At 45.3% G+C, this 16,528-nt stretch overlaps 2 protein-coding genes across 2 annotated transcripts; both read left to right on the forward strand.

The window, feature by feature from the left end:
• The first annotated feature begins 3,115 nt into the window (after positions 1 to 3,115).
• LOC109778502 (ethylene-responsive transcription factor 15-like) lies at positions 3,116 to 3,724 on the forward strand. The gene has a single exon (XM_020337067.1). It carries the CDS (start codon positions 3,116 to 3,118, stop codon positions 3,722 to 3,724), a length of 609 nt encoding a protein of 202 aa, XP_020192656.1.
• Positions 3,725 to 12,758: 9,034 nt separating this feature from the next.
• Positions 12,759 to 13,487, forward strand: LOC109778503 (ethylene-response factor C3-like). Its single transcript, XM_020337068.1, has one exon. The coding sequence runs from the start codon at positions 12,759 to 12,761 to the stop codon at positions 13,485 to 13,487; it is 729 nt and encodes a 242-aa protein (XP_020192657.1).
• The last annotated feature ends 3,041 nt before the right edge of the window (positions 13,488 to 16,528 follow it).

The following is a 16,528-nucleotide window of genomic DNA, read 5'->3' on the forward strand; positions in this document are numbered from 1 at the left end:
TATTATAAAAATAAGTATTATTTTTTGTCTTTTCTAAAAGTTGATATCGTTCAAGGCCTGCTAGGTCATCCTTAATTCTGCCATCGTCTTGGGGCTCCTCTCTTATTGAGGCAGCTTATGCAAGACAACCGTAACTGCTCATATCAAGAAGAAATCGAAGGAGTTCGAGGGTGAACTCGAGAAGAAGATCCAGTCTCTGTATAATAAAGGAAAAGCCCACAGACAAAGATGACAAGGAGGGCAAGCCCACGCGCAAGTATAGCAATGAGGACACGTGAGAGAGCAGAGGACAGTGAGGGAGCATGCTGATGGAGATGGCAGTAAACGTAGCGTGAACAATGTCCATGTTTTTCAACATTTAAATTATGCTTAATTATCATTTGTAATTGCTCAACATATCTGTCTGGAGTTACTCATATACGCAATGTGGAATGGAATATAACAAGCTATTTGGAATTTAATAGTATAAAGGGGCTATGCAACGTGGAAGTACATGACTGGAGTTCATAGTTTATATGAGTTTACCGGTTCGCTAAGCAAGCTTCATATATGCCTCTTTTGATACCATGATTGTTGGTACTTTATTCTGCAAAGATCAAATACACCCTTTTGTTTCTGATTCTGTCTCTTTATTGCAGCTAAGTTGATTCAATTCACTTTTTGCCGGGAACTTTCTTGGCTTGTCTGCCATGATTGTCCCTGTAAGTAGTGTCACAACTCATGACGATTATTTATTGTATCTTCTAGTTGCATTATGAAATAATAATTTTTAGGATTATAGATGTACATTCAGAAACAACATTGATGTACAAATATTTATGGGGAAACATTCAAGATTTTTGGCATAATATATCCCACAAACATGCAGAGAAAGTATTATTTGCTAATGTGTGCTACACCTGTTATGTACTCAGGTTGGTCATGACAAGCAGGGCCTTCCTACAGGCTTGCAACTGATAGGCCGTCCATGGGGTGACGCTAGCTTACTAGGGATGGCTGCGGCATGCAGTAGAGGCAAGTATTACTTTGAATCCTTTATAGGAAACATGGTAAATTTAGCTGTCCACGGAATCCAAAAACACTATTGAGTGGTATCACCATATGAATGCGAGCATTTTTTCCATCGAGTCTTTTTTTTCTGCACCATCGAGCATTACATATTGATATTATTTCCCCCTATTTTCAGGAGCTCTGCCTGAAAAGAAGGAATCGGCCATCCACATTTTACGACATTCTAAACACTTGAAACATCATCAGTATGTAATATAAATATGTAAGAGGTTTGCCATTGGTCGGGACTCAGGATAGGAAAACCCTTCTCCAGTTGTAGGAACTGAGAAAATGATTTTACCGAAGATGTTGTGGCAGCAAATAAGTAAGTGAAGTAGTATATAAAAAGATAGTTTGGACGCTTGGGGTATCTCTATCAGGTTTCTTGTTCTTCTGGACTGAAATAAGATTCATCTGTTTGTAATGTTCTTGATCCGGCCCCTCTCTATTGCTCGAAAAGCACAGGCAGAGATGTAAATGAGACATCCATCACCCAGAAATGTTAATCTCTGGTCTAACAGCAAGATCAGCACTGTTGGATCTTGCCTACGTGGATCAGTTGGACATGTATGTCCGTCTTGCGCTCTTGAAAAATAGTACTCATTGTGATCTAAACGCTCTTATATTTCTTCACAGAGGAAGTAATTCATTGATGTGGGGGGGGGGGGGGGGGGGGGGTTGATTTCTCCCCAAATCTGACTAAGAACGTTGAGCATTGACCCCAGCGAAAGAATTCAAGGAGCAAGAACAAAGAAGTCAATATATATTATAGATGTCTTTCAATTCAGTATGAACAAACTATCCAACTTGCACATTATATTACTCTCCAGCAAAATTTGGAACGAACATAATGCACGAATCTTTCGACACAAGAGTGCCTCTCCTATGATCTTTCTCCAACACATCAAGAGGGAGGCGGCGCCATGCAATTAGGTGCTATAATGCCGCGAGAGTAATGGCTTTTCTGTAAACAAGGGTGTGCGGTAACATAAACATTGAAACTCTACTCTCTTCTTAATTAATGTATGAGGCAACCTTTTTGCCTCAGTTTGAAAACAAAATACTATCCAGGGAAGAGGTGCAGAACGTTACCAGATACAACAAAGTAGTACAGTCCTTGAATTGATAATTTATTTATCTATTGCGAGTACAGGTTGGGCTTAACAAATTCCAAGATACTCCAGTTGACTACTTGACTGGATAATCCCTTAATTAGCACTGATTAAGCGCAGCCTGCTGGTACTCTGTGCCTGAGAGAAGAGCTGCCCCGGAATGGCACTGTCCGGGTGAACCTGGGAGATAGCATTGTCTATTCTCTTCAGGATGGTTTTAGCTACCGGTGAGGTGACCGCACTGGTAGCTCGATCTGGGGCGGCCGGGAAATAGCAAGTGTCGTCATAGCGAAAAGTAGGGGGGGGGGGGGGGGGGGGGGGGGGGGCATCTCCGAAGCTTCTCCGGTTCTCCTCGTCGTCTCCATGACCAAGACCGATCGTACTCCGTCAGGTTTGTTTTTGAGGAGGTCTTGGTTAAGTTAAGCTGTGCGAATCAAGGAGAAACTGGATGGTTACTATAGCTTCTCAAGGCCTTTTAGCCATATATATGTTTGTTTATGGCTGGTCTGAGAGGGACCTCAAACTAAATCCTCCATAATGTTGTTTGATGAAAAAATAATGCATGCAAGTCTGTCGGAATCGAGGCTGGATTCAGCCGGCCAGTGTGCTCGTCCAGCAACTTAGCCAGGATATTTCAGCACCTATATAAACATAAACATAGAGGGATCGATGATTGGTGAAGCACACGATGTCTGTATTATCCAGCCGCCCTACGTAGGCCCTCTCACCCCAAAATCAAGGAAGTCACTTTCCGGTGAAAACAACCCCCACCTCACTCACTATTAGCCCCAACTTGACATTTTTAGAGCTGGTCGATGGTGGCACTGGCACCGTCCAAGGTCTCCTGAGTATTTGTGAAACCCAACGCTCTTGCTCAGCTCTATATTAACCCACCCACAGCAGAGGGAGCGCAACACAACATCATTTCCACCGGTCGGGCTGACTACACACACATGGACATCCACGTCGACATGTACACCGGCAGCATGGGCGCCGTCGCTGGTCTCTCCTGCTCTACCTCCACCTCCACCACCACCTCCTCCTCCTCCTCCTCCTTGGAGTCGTTCCCGTCCGACATGAGCAGCGGCGAGACGATTGGTCCTCGGCCCAAGAACTCCGCAGCGCCGTCGTACATCGGCGTGCGGGCGCGGCCATGGGGGCGGTTCGCGGCGGAGATCCGGGACTCCTCTCGGGGAGGCGCACGGGTGTGGCTGGGCACCTTCGCCACGGCGGAGGCAGCCGCGATGGCCTACGACCAGGCAGCGCTGTCCTCACGGGGCGTGGCCACGGCGCTCAACTTCCCCCTCGAGCGCGTCCAGGACTCGCTCCGCGCTCTCGGCGCCACAGGCGCGAGCATGGCCGGCTCGCCCGTGCTGGCGCTCAAACGGCGCCACTCCAAGAGAAGGAGGCGCAACAAGGCCGAGATAGCGAACGACGCGGCGACATGCATGAGGAGGAGCAAGGGCATAGTCAAGCAGAAGAAGTTCATCGTGGAGCTGGAGGACCTCGGCGCAGACTACCTGGACGAGCTTCTCAGGATTACTTGTAATACAGCTTACTAGTAAAGTAGCAATGCAACAGTTTTGAGAGGCCCCTGTGAGGAGCTGCCAAAACATAGCTACTCCGAATGGGGGTACCTGGGTTTTGTGCAGTTTGGTGACTAATTAATTAGTACAGTTTTAACATGCATGCTCCCTCTTACCTCCTCTTTTCACACGAGAGATAAGAGTATATAATAAATATGAGTCGTTGATCTTATTAATTAGTGATCTAATTAACTCTTATCTTCTTATCTCACATGTAAAAAGAGGGGGGAACAGGGAGCATGTTAAAATTTGCCATTAACTACAGTGTTAACATAAACGAAATTCATATATCCCCAAAAGCCGAAAGATACAAAGATGATAAACGAACAAATTAATGCACATTGCACAAAGGAAAACTTCTTGTTGTACCCCGTACCAGTGTACCCTCTATCCTCGCCGTTCATTTTTCTCCAAGTATTTTTTTGGGACATTTTTCATCAAAGTTCATGCAAGCAAACTTCTCTTTTTTGTTTCTTCAAAATCAATAAAAAACAATGGAATTCAGAATTTTGTAGACCAACATCATACAAGTACTACTATGTGCAGAAATATTTTTCTGATTTTTTGCCGCAACATAAATTCATAAAAATGACAGAACTCATTTGAAATTGACAAATTTATCTTTCATCAAAAAAGGAAAAAACTTTATAGAATGAGTGACACTTGTGTATATATGACCTACAAAGTTTCAAAGTCAAATATTCTCTTGTTTGAAAGAAATAAAAAAGAAAAATTTCTATACAAGGATAGCATGAATCTTGACGCAAACTGAATAATGTAGATAGAGAGTACAGTGGTACTGTAGTGCAACAAATCCACACTTTTGCACAAACCAAGCAAACAAACTAAAAGAAAAGTGCAGTTTGAAGATGATGACACTCTCCATGCTCGATTGAGCATCATAGAAGAAACAAATATGATTACAATGGAGCAACCAACCAACTTCGAGGTTGGTCCTTTCCTGGTAGCTCACGTCCAATGATCTCGTGCAGCCGGATCACTGTAGCGCTGTCAACTATGGTATCTTATGCACCATTCGCTCCATCTGGCTCGAGCGCAACCGTTGTGTCTTAAAAAACAAAAGCCTCGGGCCACTGAATGTGGTTACGGTAATCCGGGACAGTTGTAAAGACTAGCGGCAGTCTAGCGAGGGTAATCACCTAGCCTGGCCCCTAGGTGGGCGCATTTGTTTCTTGAGTGTGGCACAACCGTTGCACAAAACTCCTGTGGGTTCTCAGAAAACTTCGAGGTTGATCCCACCGATACTGCTTTGGCGAATTGAGAAGACACCACACCATATTTTCCCTCGTCAACCCCTCGTCTAGGCTTGAAGCAGGCCTGGGTGGCCTTCAAGCCAGTTGTTCGGCTAGGCCCATGCACCGGTTTTTGGCTCACAATGTGAACCCGAAAGCTCGATAAATGACCAAACACCTAAAACTAGGATTTTATGATAAAAACATAGGCACAATAATATATCTATATATTCTGCAAACAAAAGTTGGACTAATCATTTTAATACAAAATTGACATTACTTGTATTTTTTGGGATGGGCCAGGCTCGGTTTTGAGAACTTAGGGTAAAGCTCGACCTAGGATATGACCGGGTCTAGATCAAGGTAAGTGCCCACCCAAGAACTAGGAGGGACACATGCCTCGTGGTCCTGCGGTAGAACAACCGTGACACGACAGTCACACATTGTCAGGTACACTACCGGTGCCTACGGACAAACATACCAAAAGGCATAAGCTAAAGGAAGAGATCGATGAAGAATACAATGCAGAGAGGTTGAACCAAGGTGATACGCATCGACAGAGAGCCCCACTACTACTTCATTGGCCTAGGTACTCATCATGTCTGCCATGTTGCTATCCCCAGAAGGGGAACCCTATCACCTCTACCTAAGAATCGAGGACACCAACCTACCGACACACATGAGCATGCACAAAGGTGAGGGAAAAAAAGAAAACAATAAAGCATGCAGGAGTTGTCGAACCTCGATTCGGATACCAAAGTTAGACACTTAATTAAAACCACACAACTACTTTCCACCTTTCCCCAAATTGCGCCTCTAGAGGGACAACACGATGCCACACGCCAATGTCACCCAATCGGGGACGAATAATAGGTTTTCACCCGAGGGGTAAGGAAAAGCGACCTCGATTGTGCTTCTAGAGAGGAGAGCACCAAGACGACCATAGATTTCTCTTGATCTCAATCTTGGACCACCAAGCGGCCATATATTCGATGACCGACGACCATTGGTGGCTAGATCCGTCGATGAGTTGAGCTAGAGGAGGAGAGAGATCCCCAACCTTTATATGCAACGCTAAGGGATGACAAGGCAGCCCATGCATGAAGACCCACTCCCATCATCGCCTCATCACTCGATTGACTAAAGAGACTGGCGAGACCCACCGAGGCCTTTGCCGATTAGACACCACTGCCGTTTGGAAACCCTCCACTTGATTTGTAGAGCAGTCGGAACCTTGTTTCCACCCTCACTGGCAGACGTGTGGGCTTATTGATGGCTACCTCCGGGGCACCAAGGGGAACGGGAGCAGGGATAGGATGGCAACAGGACGAAAGCCTTAGACGCCCTCGGGGGCTCTTCAAAACTAGGGGGGTATGGGAGCGGGAGGAGATCAATGTCAAGGGACTAGGGTGCCTCTTGTTTTTCCTTATAGTTCTATGGTGATGAGACCTAGAGTTCTAGGTCATATCTTCGTCCGATTCGATGCAACAGTTCCTCATGTTTCAATTTGACGGAGGGAATGCATTCACCTAATTCCATGTGTACCAGCTCTAGCCTCTAGCCATGGTCAAGCCATTTCAATAAGTGAAATGTGGGTGATAAGTTCACGCCACCATAAAAAATAACGATGACGTCCGTCAGAATTCTTGTGGTTTTGTAGGTATGAACCGAAAAAGGCTTCAACCCTGCTTTAGATATAAAGGATAAAACGAAAACAACCAAAACGATACAATGTGACGAGGAGATTCTTGGAATAGCAAATTTATGTTGTTGACATTAATTGCCATGTCATCTTTGTTTGTCCATGTATACATAAACCTAGCACTGCAAATTTGTCACATTGTAAATTGCTTTATAGTATGTAGACGATGGATGTGGGAAGAGCCTAATACGGCTAGGGGTTCAAGTTCATCTTTTTCTTTAGCAGACAATTAGACCTATATGGTATAAAGCCATAAGGGGGAGATCCATGCCGTATTTTTTAGTTTGTTGGTCAAACAGTATTGGGTTGCAATTTATTTTGGTTCTTCATGTCAAAGGAGCACGACCAAGACAAAGAAGGGGGGAGTTTCTTCTCCTTTTGACCAAGAACATTTAGATTGACTATACCTAGAGAGAGAATTCATGGAGCAAGAACAAGGAAGTCAATATGTGCGGTCAACCGAACTTTTATATCTTACCAAAAGTTACTTGTTTGACGTAGATGCCTTCCAGTTGAGGAAGTAGGATATATAAGCCCATAATACGTAGGGTGAAATTTTGCACTTGGGGCTAGACCGGAGTCCTTGATTTTAGTTTATCCTTGATGTGACTGCACTTGGGGCTTCATAAATTCCAAAGTAATTAATGTAACAGCCGGAATTAATAATCCATCAGCAGCGTAGCCTGGTACTCTGCACCTGAGAAAGTCTTGATTAAGGATAGCATTGTCCGGGTGAACCTGGGAGCATCATTTGTTTTCTCCAGGGTGGTTTTGGCCAGCGGTGACGGCAATGGGGCGCCGGGAAACAGCGAGTTTGTTGTCAGAGCGAAAAGTAGGGGGCTGCCGCTGCCGGCGGTGGCTGTCTAGATCACCCCCAGCCATCCCCGAAGCTTCTCAGGCTCTCCTCGACCTCGTCCTCTCGTACGCCGTCTAATTTTCAGGAGGTCTTTAGTTTTAGTTAATCCACGCGATGGTATAGTTGTTTTGTGGCTATAAATGTATAGCTGGAGTGAGAGCGACCTCAGTAAAGTACTAGTACTAGTTGTGCAATTGGTATTGAGAATAAAATTTAAAGGCTGTGTTAGATAGGGAAAAATAATAATTTTTCAATGTCAAATAGGGAATAAAAGTTTTTGACAGTGTTAAACAAAGAATTCTATCATGACTATATTGGGCAAGTGACTACTGAAAATGCCAAACCTACGGACGGGAGAAGTCACCATAGACCTCACCTCAGCTTGTAAATTCCTTCCTAAAACGTATCTCATAGATGTATAGCATTACTCATGTGACTACCACAGTCTGGGTTTGTGTTTGAGGAAAATCCCGGAGGCACGTCGAACCGCGCACAACCAACCGGTGAAGAACAACAGTTATCAGTGCATCTCCAAGAGGTGCCCTATAATAGGGTCGAGCCGCCTTTTACATCACCAGGGGGCAAAAAAGTGATTCAATAGGTGCCTATCTCTAAAAAAATTCTCCAAATTTACAATATCCTTCGAAAACAGCACCAAGTGTTGCAAATTTGCAACACCCGGGCCCTTAGAGTAAAACAAATTTGGTCGAGCGCGAGTCTCTCACCGCCGCGTCAAAAGTTCCCATGGACGAATCCTCTGACCCAGCAGGCACTGACGCCGCTTTGACCCACCTCTCCATGGTCGCGTCGCCATCTCCCACTGCCGCCTCCATGCCCCCTACTCGACGTGGCTGCTTTGTGCCACCACAGACCACCCTCGCCGTCGGGAAGGCGGGGAAGGAGCCATCGGCGCGGAAGAAGCCGACTGTGGCCGCAGGAGGCCCACGCGCGAAGGATCAGCGGTTTCGTCCCGGACGAAGAAGACCAAGTACATCGTCGGCATGCCCCGTGCTTTGTCTTTTGCTGCCGCTGCTCCATCACCGGCGGCTCCTGCAGTTTTTGTGCCTCCCCCACCACCTACGGTCGAGGAAAACGAGTCGTCGATGCCCGCCGCCTGCGTCTGTGATGTCTACTACGCAACTTTGTTCTTGTAGACTTTGTTGGGCCTCCAAGCATTAGAGTTTTGTAGGACAACAACAAATTTCCATCAAAAGGATGACCTAAGGATTAGCCGTCGGTGGGAGGGGTAGGATGAAGATGGTCTCTCTCAAACAATACTACAATCAAATACAAGAAATCTCTATGTCCCCAAGACACCCAATACAATGGTAAATTGTATAGGTGCACTAGTTTGGCGAAGAGATAGTGATACACGTGTAGTATGGATAATAGGTATATGTTTTTGTAATCTAAAATAATAATAAAAAAAAGGAAGGTATCAAGTAGCAAACAAAGAGAAAAACGGTATATCAATGCTTAGAAACATGGCCTAGGATTCATATTTTCACTAGTGCATCTCTCAACGGTACTATCATAACTGAATCACATAATAATCCCTCAACGTGCGATAGAGAATCACTCCAAAGTTCCTATCGGAAAAAGTAAGCTAAACGTATATCCACCTTTATGCCTAGATTACCCCAATGTCACTACGGGAACCCGCAAGTTGATTACCAAGACATATATCAAGTGATCTAATAGATTACCACATTTTCACCACGGTTATCCACAAGCAAGACATACATCAAGTGGTCTCAAATCCAACTTATTCAATCCAACATACGAAACTTCAAAGAGCAAGACTCAACTCATCACAACAAAGATAGAGGGGAAGAACTTCATATGATCCAACTATATTAACAAAGCTCATGTTATATCAAGGTCGTGCCAAATCAATAACACGAGAGAGAAATCGAACACATAGCTACTAGTACATATCCTCAGCCTCGAGATGAACTACTCACACAACACCATGAGAACGGTGGAGAAATTGGTGTTGATGGTCATTGAGGAGATGTCCCTGGTAGTGTCCCGGCGCCACCAGAGGAGAGGGGGAAGGGCCCCCTCCTTCTTCTTCTTCCTTGGCCCTCCGTGGAGAGAGGGAGCTCTCCCCTAGATTGTATCTCTCTGTTGTCTTCTATTTCTCGCGACTGTTTTATGTCCTTTCACCGTTTCTTTAATAGCCGGAGATCCGTAACTCCGATTGGGCTGCAATTTTTAGTGGATTTTTCTTTCGGAAATTAGCTTTGTTGCGGTGAAATAAGGGCGCCAACCGACCTACGATGTGCCCACGAGGCAGGGGGGACTCGCCCAAGGGAGTAGCGAGTGCATGCCTGCCTTGTGGAGCCCTTGGGCACCATATTGCATATATTGTTTTCCCCAAAAATCACATATATTCCATAAAAGTCCTCGTAAATTTTTACCGCGGTTGGATTTAGCTTGATATAGTTTTTTGCGAAAAAACATGCAAGAAACAAGAACTGACACTGGGCACTAGATTAATGAGTTAGTTCATAAAAATAATATAAAAGTGCACCAAAACCATACAAAAGTCATAAAAATATAGCACGGATATCTCATAAAATACGTTGGAGACGTATCAATCCGCAACTTTTTGTCAGAGAGGTAAATAAAATTCCCTTTCTTTTTCATTAGTTTTTTTTTGTGAAATTGAGATCAATGCAATGATGAGGTGCATATGTGCTAATATTAGATTGTGTGTGTGTTGACCATGATACATTTTTGAACTAAAAACATGTTGGGAATGAACATTTTGTCTCTCACCCAAGAAGATGAGGAACATATGATGTGGACAATCTTGACTTGGGTGATGATGGTTTTCTTGATGCTCCGCAAGGAAGAACCACAAACTACTTTCATATTCATGTGCACTTTTGTTTGCTTTGATGATGAACTATGTTTGATATGATGCACTATGTGGCTATGGTTTGCATTTCAAATTAATATGTGGCTTCGATGGTTAATTTGATATGATGTTATTTATTTTTTGTGATGATTTTGGTCAATGTTTAGTTCAGGTATTGGTGTACATATGGATTTGAAGACAACAAAATTGTGGTGTCTCTGCCATTTTTACTTTTATTTTAGGTTATCTATTGGAGTTGAAGCTTCTTGGTGTTGTAAAAAAACCACTTTTAGATGTTGTATAATTTGATCCAACCACCTTTTGGAGCTCTATTACAGGGAACCTATTGGAGATGCTCTAAGATACACGAAAAATCTAGCAAGTTTGTTGACTTCACGTCTATCATTGGCACGGTGAACCTCGATCCTTTGTGCTTGACCCACCGCAAGTTCTGCATGGATATTTCTTGGAAAACCTATTTTGAATTAAAATGCATGTATTATTCTCGTGCCTTGTCTTGCACAACATAATCCTCGTGGCTGATTATCTGGCCATGCGAGGGTGACAGCTTGACCCTTTTTTAAATGAGCTATAACTTTATTAAATTTTGAAATTTACACTTGCAATGTTTCGCATCATTGATCCAAGAAATTACTAAATAAGTATTATAACTAAGAATTCAGTGAAATTTCTCAGAATCGTCTTCTCCATGGTATCAATATGCAAAATGAAATAGTGCCAAAGCTTTAGTAAAGAGATTGTAGTCAGACTGAAGCACCTATACCGCCACTTGTACACTAGCACGAGCTCGACTACCTTCATAGGTTTCAGTAACCCTCTTGAGTCGCCCATCGAACATGACAGGAAGCTATGAGCGGTGTACCTACTTGGGACGGGGATACCCCAAAAAGTACATGTCGTCGGACCAGAAAATCTTTAATAGAACACCAGAGCACAACTCCGAAGTCAAAATGGACCCCGCCAGTAAAAGTGATAGAAAACACTAAAACAATCTCACCAGATACATATGAACAAATCTGAGAAGACATAAACCAGAAGTCCACAAGGTCCGATACACCAAACCTGCAGACACACAAACTCTCTGGCTCGTGACACTACCCAATAAGACTTTGCCATTATGAAAGAAGAACCAGAGTACATGTATTCTTGCAGGCATTGCACCCTCGACCAGTACATCACCGATAAAGACCAAAGAGATCATGCCTAATGGAACTTCTCAATACACCTTTGAAGAAGCAAGGCCGTCCCCCTTCACCTCGCAGCACCATGGCTGGCGGCGAGGCGAATTGGCGAAAATCCATGGCGGCTGACCCCGGAACCCTTGACCCAGTTTGTCACCTCTGCCTCCGCCCATCCCCGAGCCCATCTCTCACGTATGCAAGGGTTGACCTTTTGTCTCTTGAGGGCCATTGGGCTATGTTAGCTTGGCCCTTTGGGGACATCATCCAGTGGGGCAGGGCCTTTCATCCGAAGCCGTAGAGTAGTGTTTCATCTAAATAGAATATCAATCTGTGTGTGCTTGTTGAAAAGGAAAAATAAATAAAAAATATGCAAATAGAGTCTCTATCTTTTTTTTGCGAGGAAAAGGGGTTTCATTCATCAAGCCGCAGCCAACTTTATATTAATTGAGAAGGCAACACCGGTACAATGATCATGTGAACAGAGCTTAGCTCGGATGGGAACCTGCTCATCCAGGTTCAAGTCCCAATTGGTGTGAGTGGTTGCATTTTTCTAAATTTCTTCAAGGCGTACCGGTGCTATTCTTTCAGTTATATGACGTGTCCGTCACCTATAAGGCATATGTGGCGACTTCGTCAATCTCAAGACCAGCTTGCAATGTCTCTCGGTGGTGTTTCTAGGGGTAGGGTGTATATATGCGTCATAGGGGTGAGTGTGCTGTCATGTACGTAAACAATGATCATGATAAGGTGCAAATAGTTAGCGGGATATTCCAGCACCTTCGTTGGAGCTTCGTCAACGCTAAAAGGAGGTGACGCCGACGAGGTTTGGCTTACTCAGCCGCCCTACGTCAGTCAGCGCCCCCTCCCACTTCAGGCACAGGCACAAAGTCCCAAATCGAACACACACTTTCCAGAGAAAACGACTCCCCCACGTACGCATTCCCAACTAGGAGTACTTGTCATTTTTAGAGCTGATCGATGCTGGCAGGGGCACCGTCCTGGTACTCCGATTTGTCAACACCATTTGTCAGACCCCAAGGCTCCATCAGCTCTCTGACTCTATATATATATTAACCCACAGAGGTGAGGAAGCGCACCACCATTTCTACCGGCCGGGCTGACAACACACACATGGATAACCACGGCGATATGTACTACTGCACCGGCTGCACTGATCCCTCCTGCTCCTCAATCTCATCCCTCCACTACTCGTTTCTATCCCACGACTTGAGCAGTGGTGAGGTGGTTGAAGCAGGGCGGGAGAACCCTCCAGCTTCTTGGAATCATTTCCAAGCCGGCTGCATGGGCACCGCCGCTGATCCCTCCTGTAGCTCCTCCTCGTCCTGGGACTCGTTTCCATCCGACATGTGCAGCATCGACATGATTGGTGCTGGAACGAGTCCTCGGCCCAAGAAGCGACCAGCCTCGGCTGCGCCGTCGTACATCGGCGTGCGCGCGCGGACGTGGGGGCGGTTCGCGGCGGAGATCCGGGACTCAACCCGGGGCGGCGCGCGTGTGTGGCTAGGCACCTTTGGCACCGCGGAGGCCGCCGCCATGGCCTACGACCAGGCGGTGCTCTCCTCGCGCGGCGCGGCCACGGCGCTCAACTTCCCCCTGGAACGCGTCCAGGAGTCGCTCCATGCCCTCGGCGCCACCGACTCAGGCGTGGCTGGCTCGCCAGTTCTGGCGCTCAAACGGCGCCACTCCAAGAGAAGAAGGCGCAGCAAGGCCGAGATAGCGAACGATGCGGCCACACGCCTGGGGATGAAAAAGAAGAAGCGGTTCATCGTGGAGCTGGAGGACCTCGGCGCCGACTACTTGGACGAGCTTCTCATGATTACGTGTAATACGGCTTACTAGTGACTATCAATTTGGAAAGATTGAGTTTGTGCAATTTGGTGAACTGTCAATCCATCGTCTAGCGTATGTGTGAAAACATTTACCGGCTTGCTTTCTAAGTGCATTAATTTTAGAAACTAGGTTTTTCACCTGGCTAGTTGTCTAATTGGCATTCCATTTCGCAGTTGCATTAGCTTTGTATCATGAAGGCTATGCCCTTCTGGATATGTTCCAACCAACATTCTAACATTTTGGTTACCACGCGGTAATGTACTAGGTCATATCTTGTAAAGAAAACGCTAAAGCGCAGATAGCCACGGGATACAACTTGACCAGCTCCACCTTGTAGAGCATGATGGCATTAGAGAGGAGGTCTGGGGATGAAAGCTAAAATCCTTGCTTCAAGAACTTCACAAAGACGACACTCTCGCCGCACATTGTCTTTGACTTGTGGTGGCCATAGACCACCCGGTGGGCTCCGGTCGCGAGGTAGTGTCCCACTCTGCATCAGATCCTTTGTTGGTCCTTCACCACTGCCGAGCTTTCCCATCACCTTGATGCTTTGGAGGGCAATGGAAATTTGTTCTGTGGCTGGTAGAATCGGCAGCACAATCTAGGATAAGGAGGAGAGCAATGGCGGGGGCTACAGTGCCGCTTCTTTTCTTCCTTCGTGCTCTATGTCAAGGAGACCTAGAGTTGTTCGTTATATCTTCGTGAAATCTCAGTGCAATGGTTACCTCCCATTTCGATTCACTGGGAGGGCATGCATGTGAGGGATTCTAAGATTCATATTCCAAGCTGCCGACCACGGCCAAGGCATTGCAAAAATTTAATTGTGGGAGATAAGAGCATGCCATTACCTAAAATCTCTGCACCAGCCATCGGAATTCTTGGAACGGGCTGGTCATTAGTTAAAATATTTCATTGGAGAGACGAAGGACAATTTAAATTTCAAATCGGGATACCTCACTTCAAATATGGTGCTTACATATGTAAGCTTATGAAACGACTCAAAACTGTGCATGTGTGACCTAAGGGGACGATCCCTAGTTTTTCAATTGCCGAAGGTTGGTAGGCAGAGGGTGAGTCCGTGAGAGATCAAGTGCAAAGTTACTAACGCCTTAGATTCCTTTTCTACCGATTGCATCATAATTTCATATACTCACAGGGGCTGTTGTTGAGTCGTGTGGAAATATCCAAGGTAGTCCTTGCATCTCCCAATGTATGCTAGAGCACCCCCATACAATCACCCCGAAGAGCATCAATGAGAAGGCCTAGTAAATACATTAGCCGAGTTTGCTTACAACAACTAGTATAACTCTAGCATTGGAATGGCACCTTTAGAAGCACTCTACGGGAATGTTTGTCATACCTTGATTTGTTGGGGATGGCACGTACCGATCGACGGGGCCATAGAAGATGAAGGGGAGTGTCGAGAAGAGTGTGGATAGCCCGAGCCATCCGAAGACTGCCTGGGGGGGGGGGGGGGGGGGGCACACCTAGGTTGTACCAAGATAGGCACACAGAAGGCCTATGAGTGCAAGTTGGTTATGTTTTTTTAGTGAATTCCGCTTTTTACCATATAGTTCTGCATTTGTGCCACATATTACCCTATTTAGTGGAACTTCTACCAAAATATTTCATTTAAAAGACTGTGAACACAGTTTTACCCCAGTTTAGCACTTTGGTTGTTTTTGTTAGATAGTACCGGCATATTATACCGGAGTGGCACGGTAAAATGTGTAACGATCTAAGGGCACAGTCAACAATCATGTTCAGACTTCTCTAGTCCATATGTTTAATCCCTCCTCATCCTTTTGATATTTTAAAACTCGGGTCAACACCTTACACATTGCCCAATAGCACGCATCAAAACAATGAGGGTTCAAAGCTTTTAAAAGGGGTAATCTTGACAATTTTTCATTTGACGGGGTAATTAGTGTCACAAATGCATAACTAAGAGGTAAAAAGTGGAATTCACTATGTTTTTCCTTTAGCACTTCGTTAAACCTGTCCAGGCTAAATTAAAAGTGCGGTTCTTTTATTTTGTTTTGTCGAACAATGTTGGTCATAATTTTATTGATTCTTGGTGTCGGCAGAGCACGACCAAGACAAACAAGCGTTAATTTCTTCGATTTCTGACTATAAACCGTTGAGCATTGACCGCATACCGGCATGCATATGGCTTTCAAATCAGCACAGAAGAGCCCACCACTAAAGAATAACCATGAGCTTGATTTTATTGTATCTGTTAGAGTAGAGTAGGCAGGGCTTAACAAACTTCAAGTTACTCTGCTTGACTGTGGAATAATCATGATCTAAAACAACAAAGCATGATGCAGCAGCCACCCCACCTGAAAAGGGGTTGTCCCTCCCGATATGCCGCGCTCGCTTGTGTCGCTTCAGGCAGCTGGATGTTTAGATAGCGCTGTCCCGATGAACCTATGAGAAACAATATCCTTCCTTTTTCAGGGTAGTTTTGGTTACCGGCCGCCTCCCTGTGACTGCACTCGACTTGGACCGGCGCGGTTGGAATATAGCAAGCGTACGTACGTCACGGAGAAAAATAGGCGGCTGCCGCTAGCTCCTGTTCACGTCACCCCAGCCGAGCCATGCATGCATCTCCGAAGCTTCCTTCGACTCTCTCATTCTCCGTCGTTGTTTATTTTCACGGTACACTACTAGAATCTGGTTAGTCCCGAGTTTCAAGACTTCGCCGAGTTCATTCTGTCGGGAACTCGACAAACTTCTGTCTGCCAAGGTTCCAACGAAAAATGGCACGGCGAAAAGAAAAACGCAGCATGATATAAATTATGCCGTGTTCCGTTCATCAAAAACTTTGCAAAGTCTGACAGATGGGACTGGCTGTACAGTAAACAACGTAGTATATGGAAGAGCATAGTACTCCCTCGGTCTAGGTGCATTAGAGCAAGTATAATAGAGCTGACTCAGCGGGCTATAAGGAATAAACTAGTATATTTCTGTTTAGTTGGAGGAAAGAGAAGAGGAGAGAGAAGGTAAGCGGGCTCTTTATGAAGAGCCAGTTCTAGCACGTGCTCCTA

This window comes from Aegilops tauschii, chromosome 2, assembly GCF_002575655.3.
Source record: "Aegilops tauschii subsp. strangulata cultivar AL8/78 chromosome 2, Aet v6.0, whole genome shotgun sequence".
Classification (NCBI taxonomy): Eukaryota; Viridiplantae; Streptophyta; class Magnoliopsida; order Poales; family Poaceae; genus Aegilops; species Aegilops tauschii.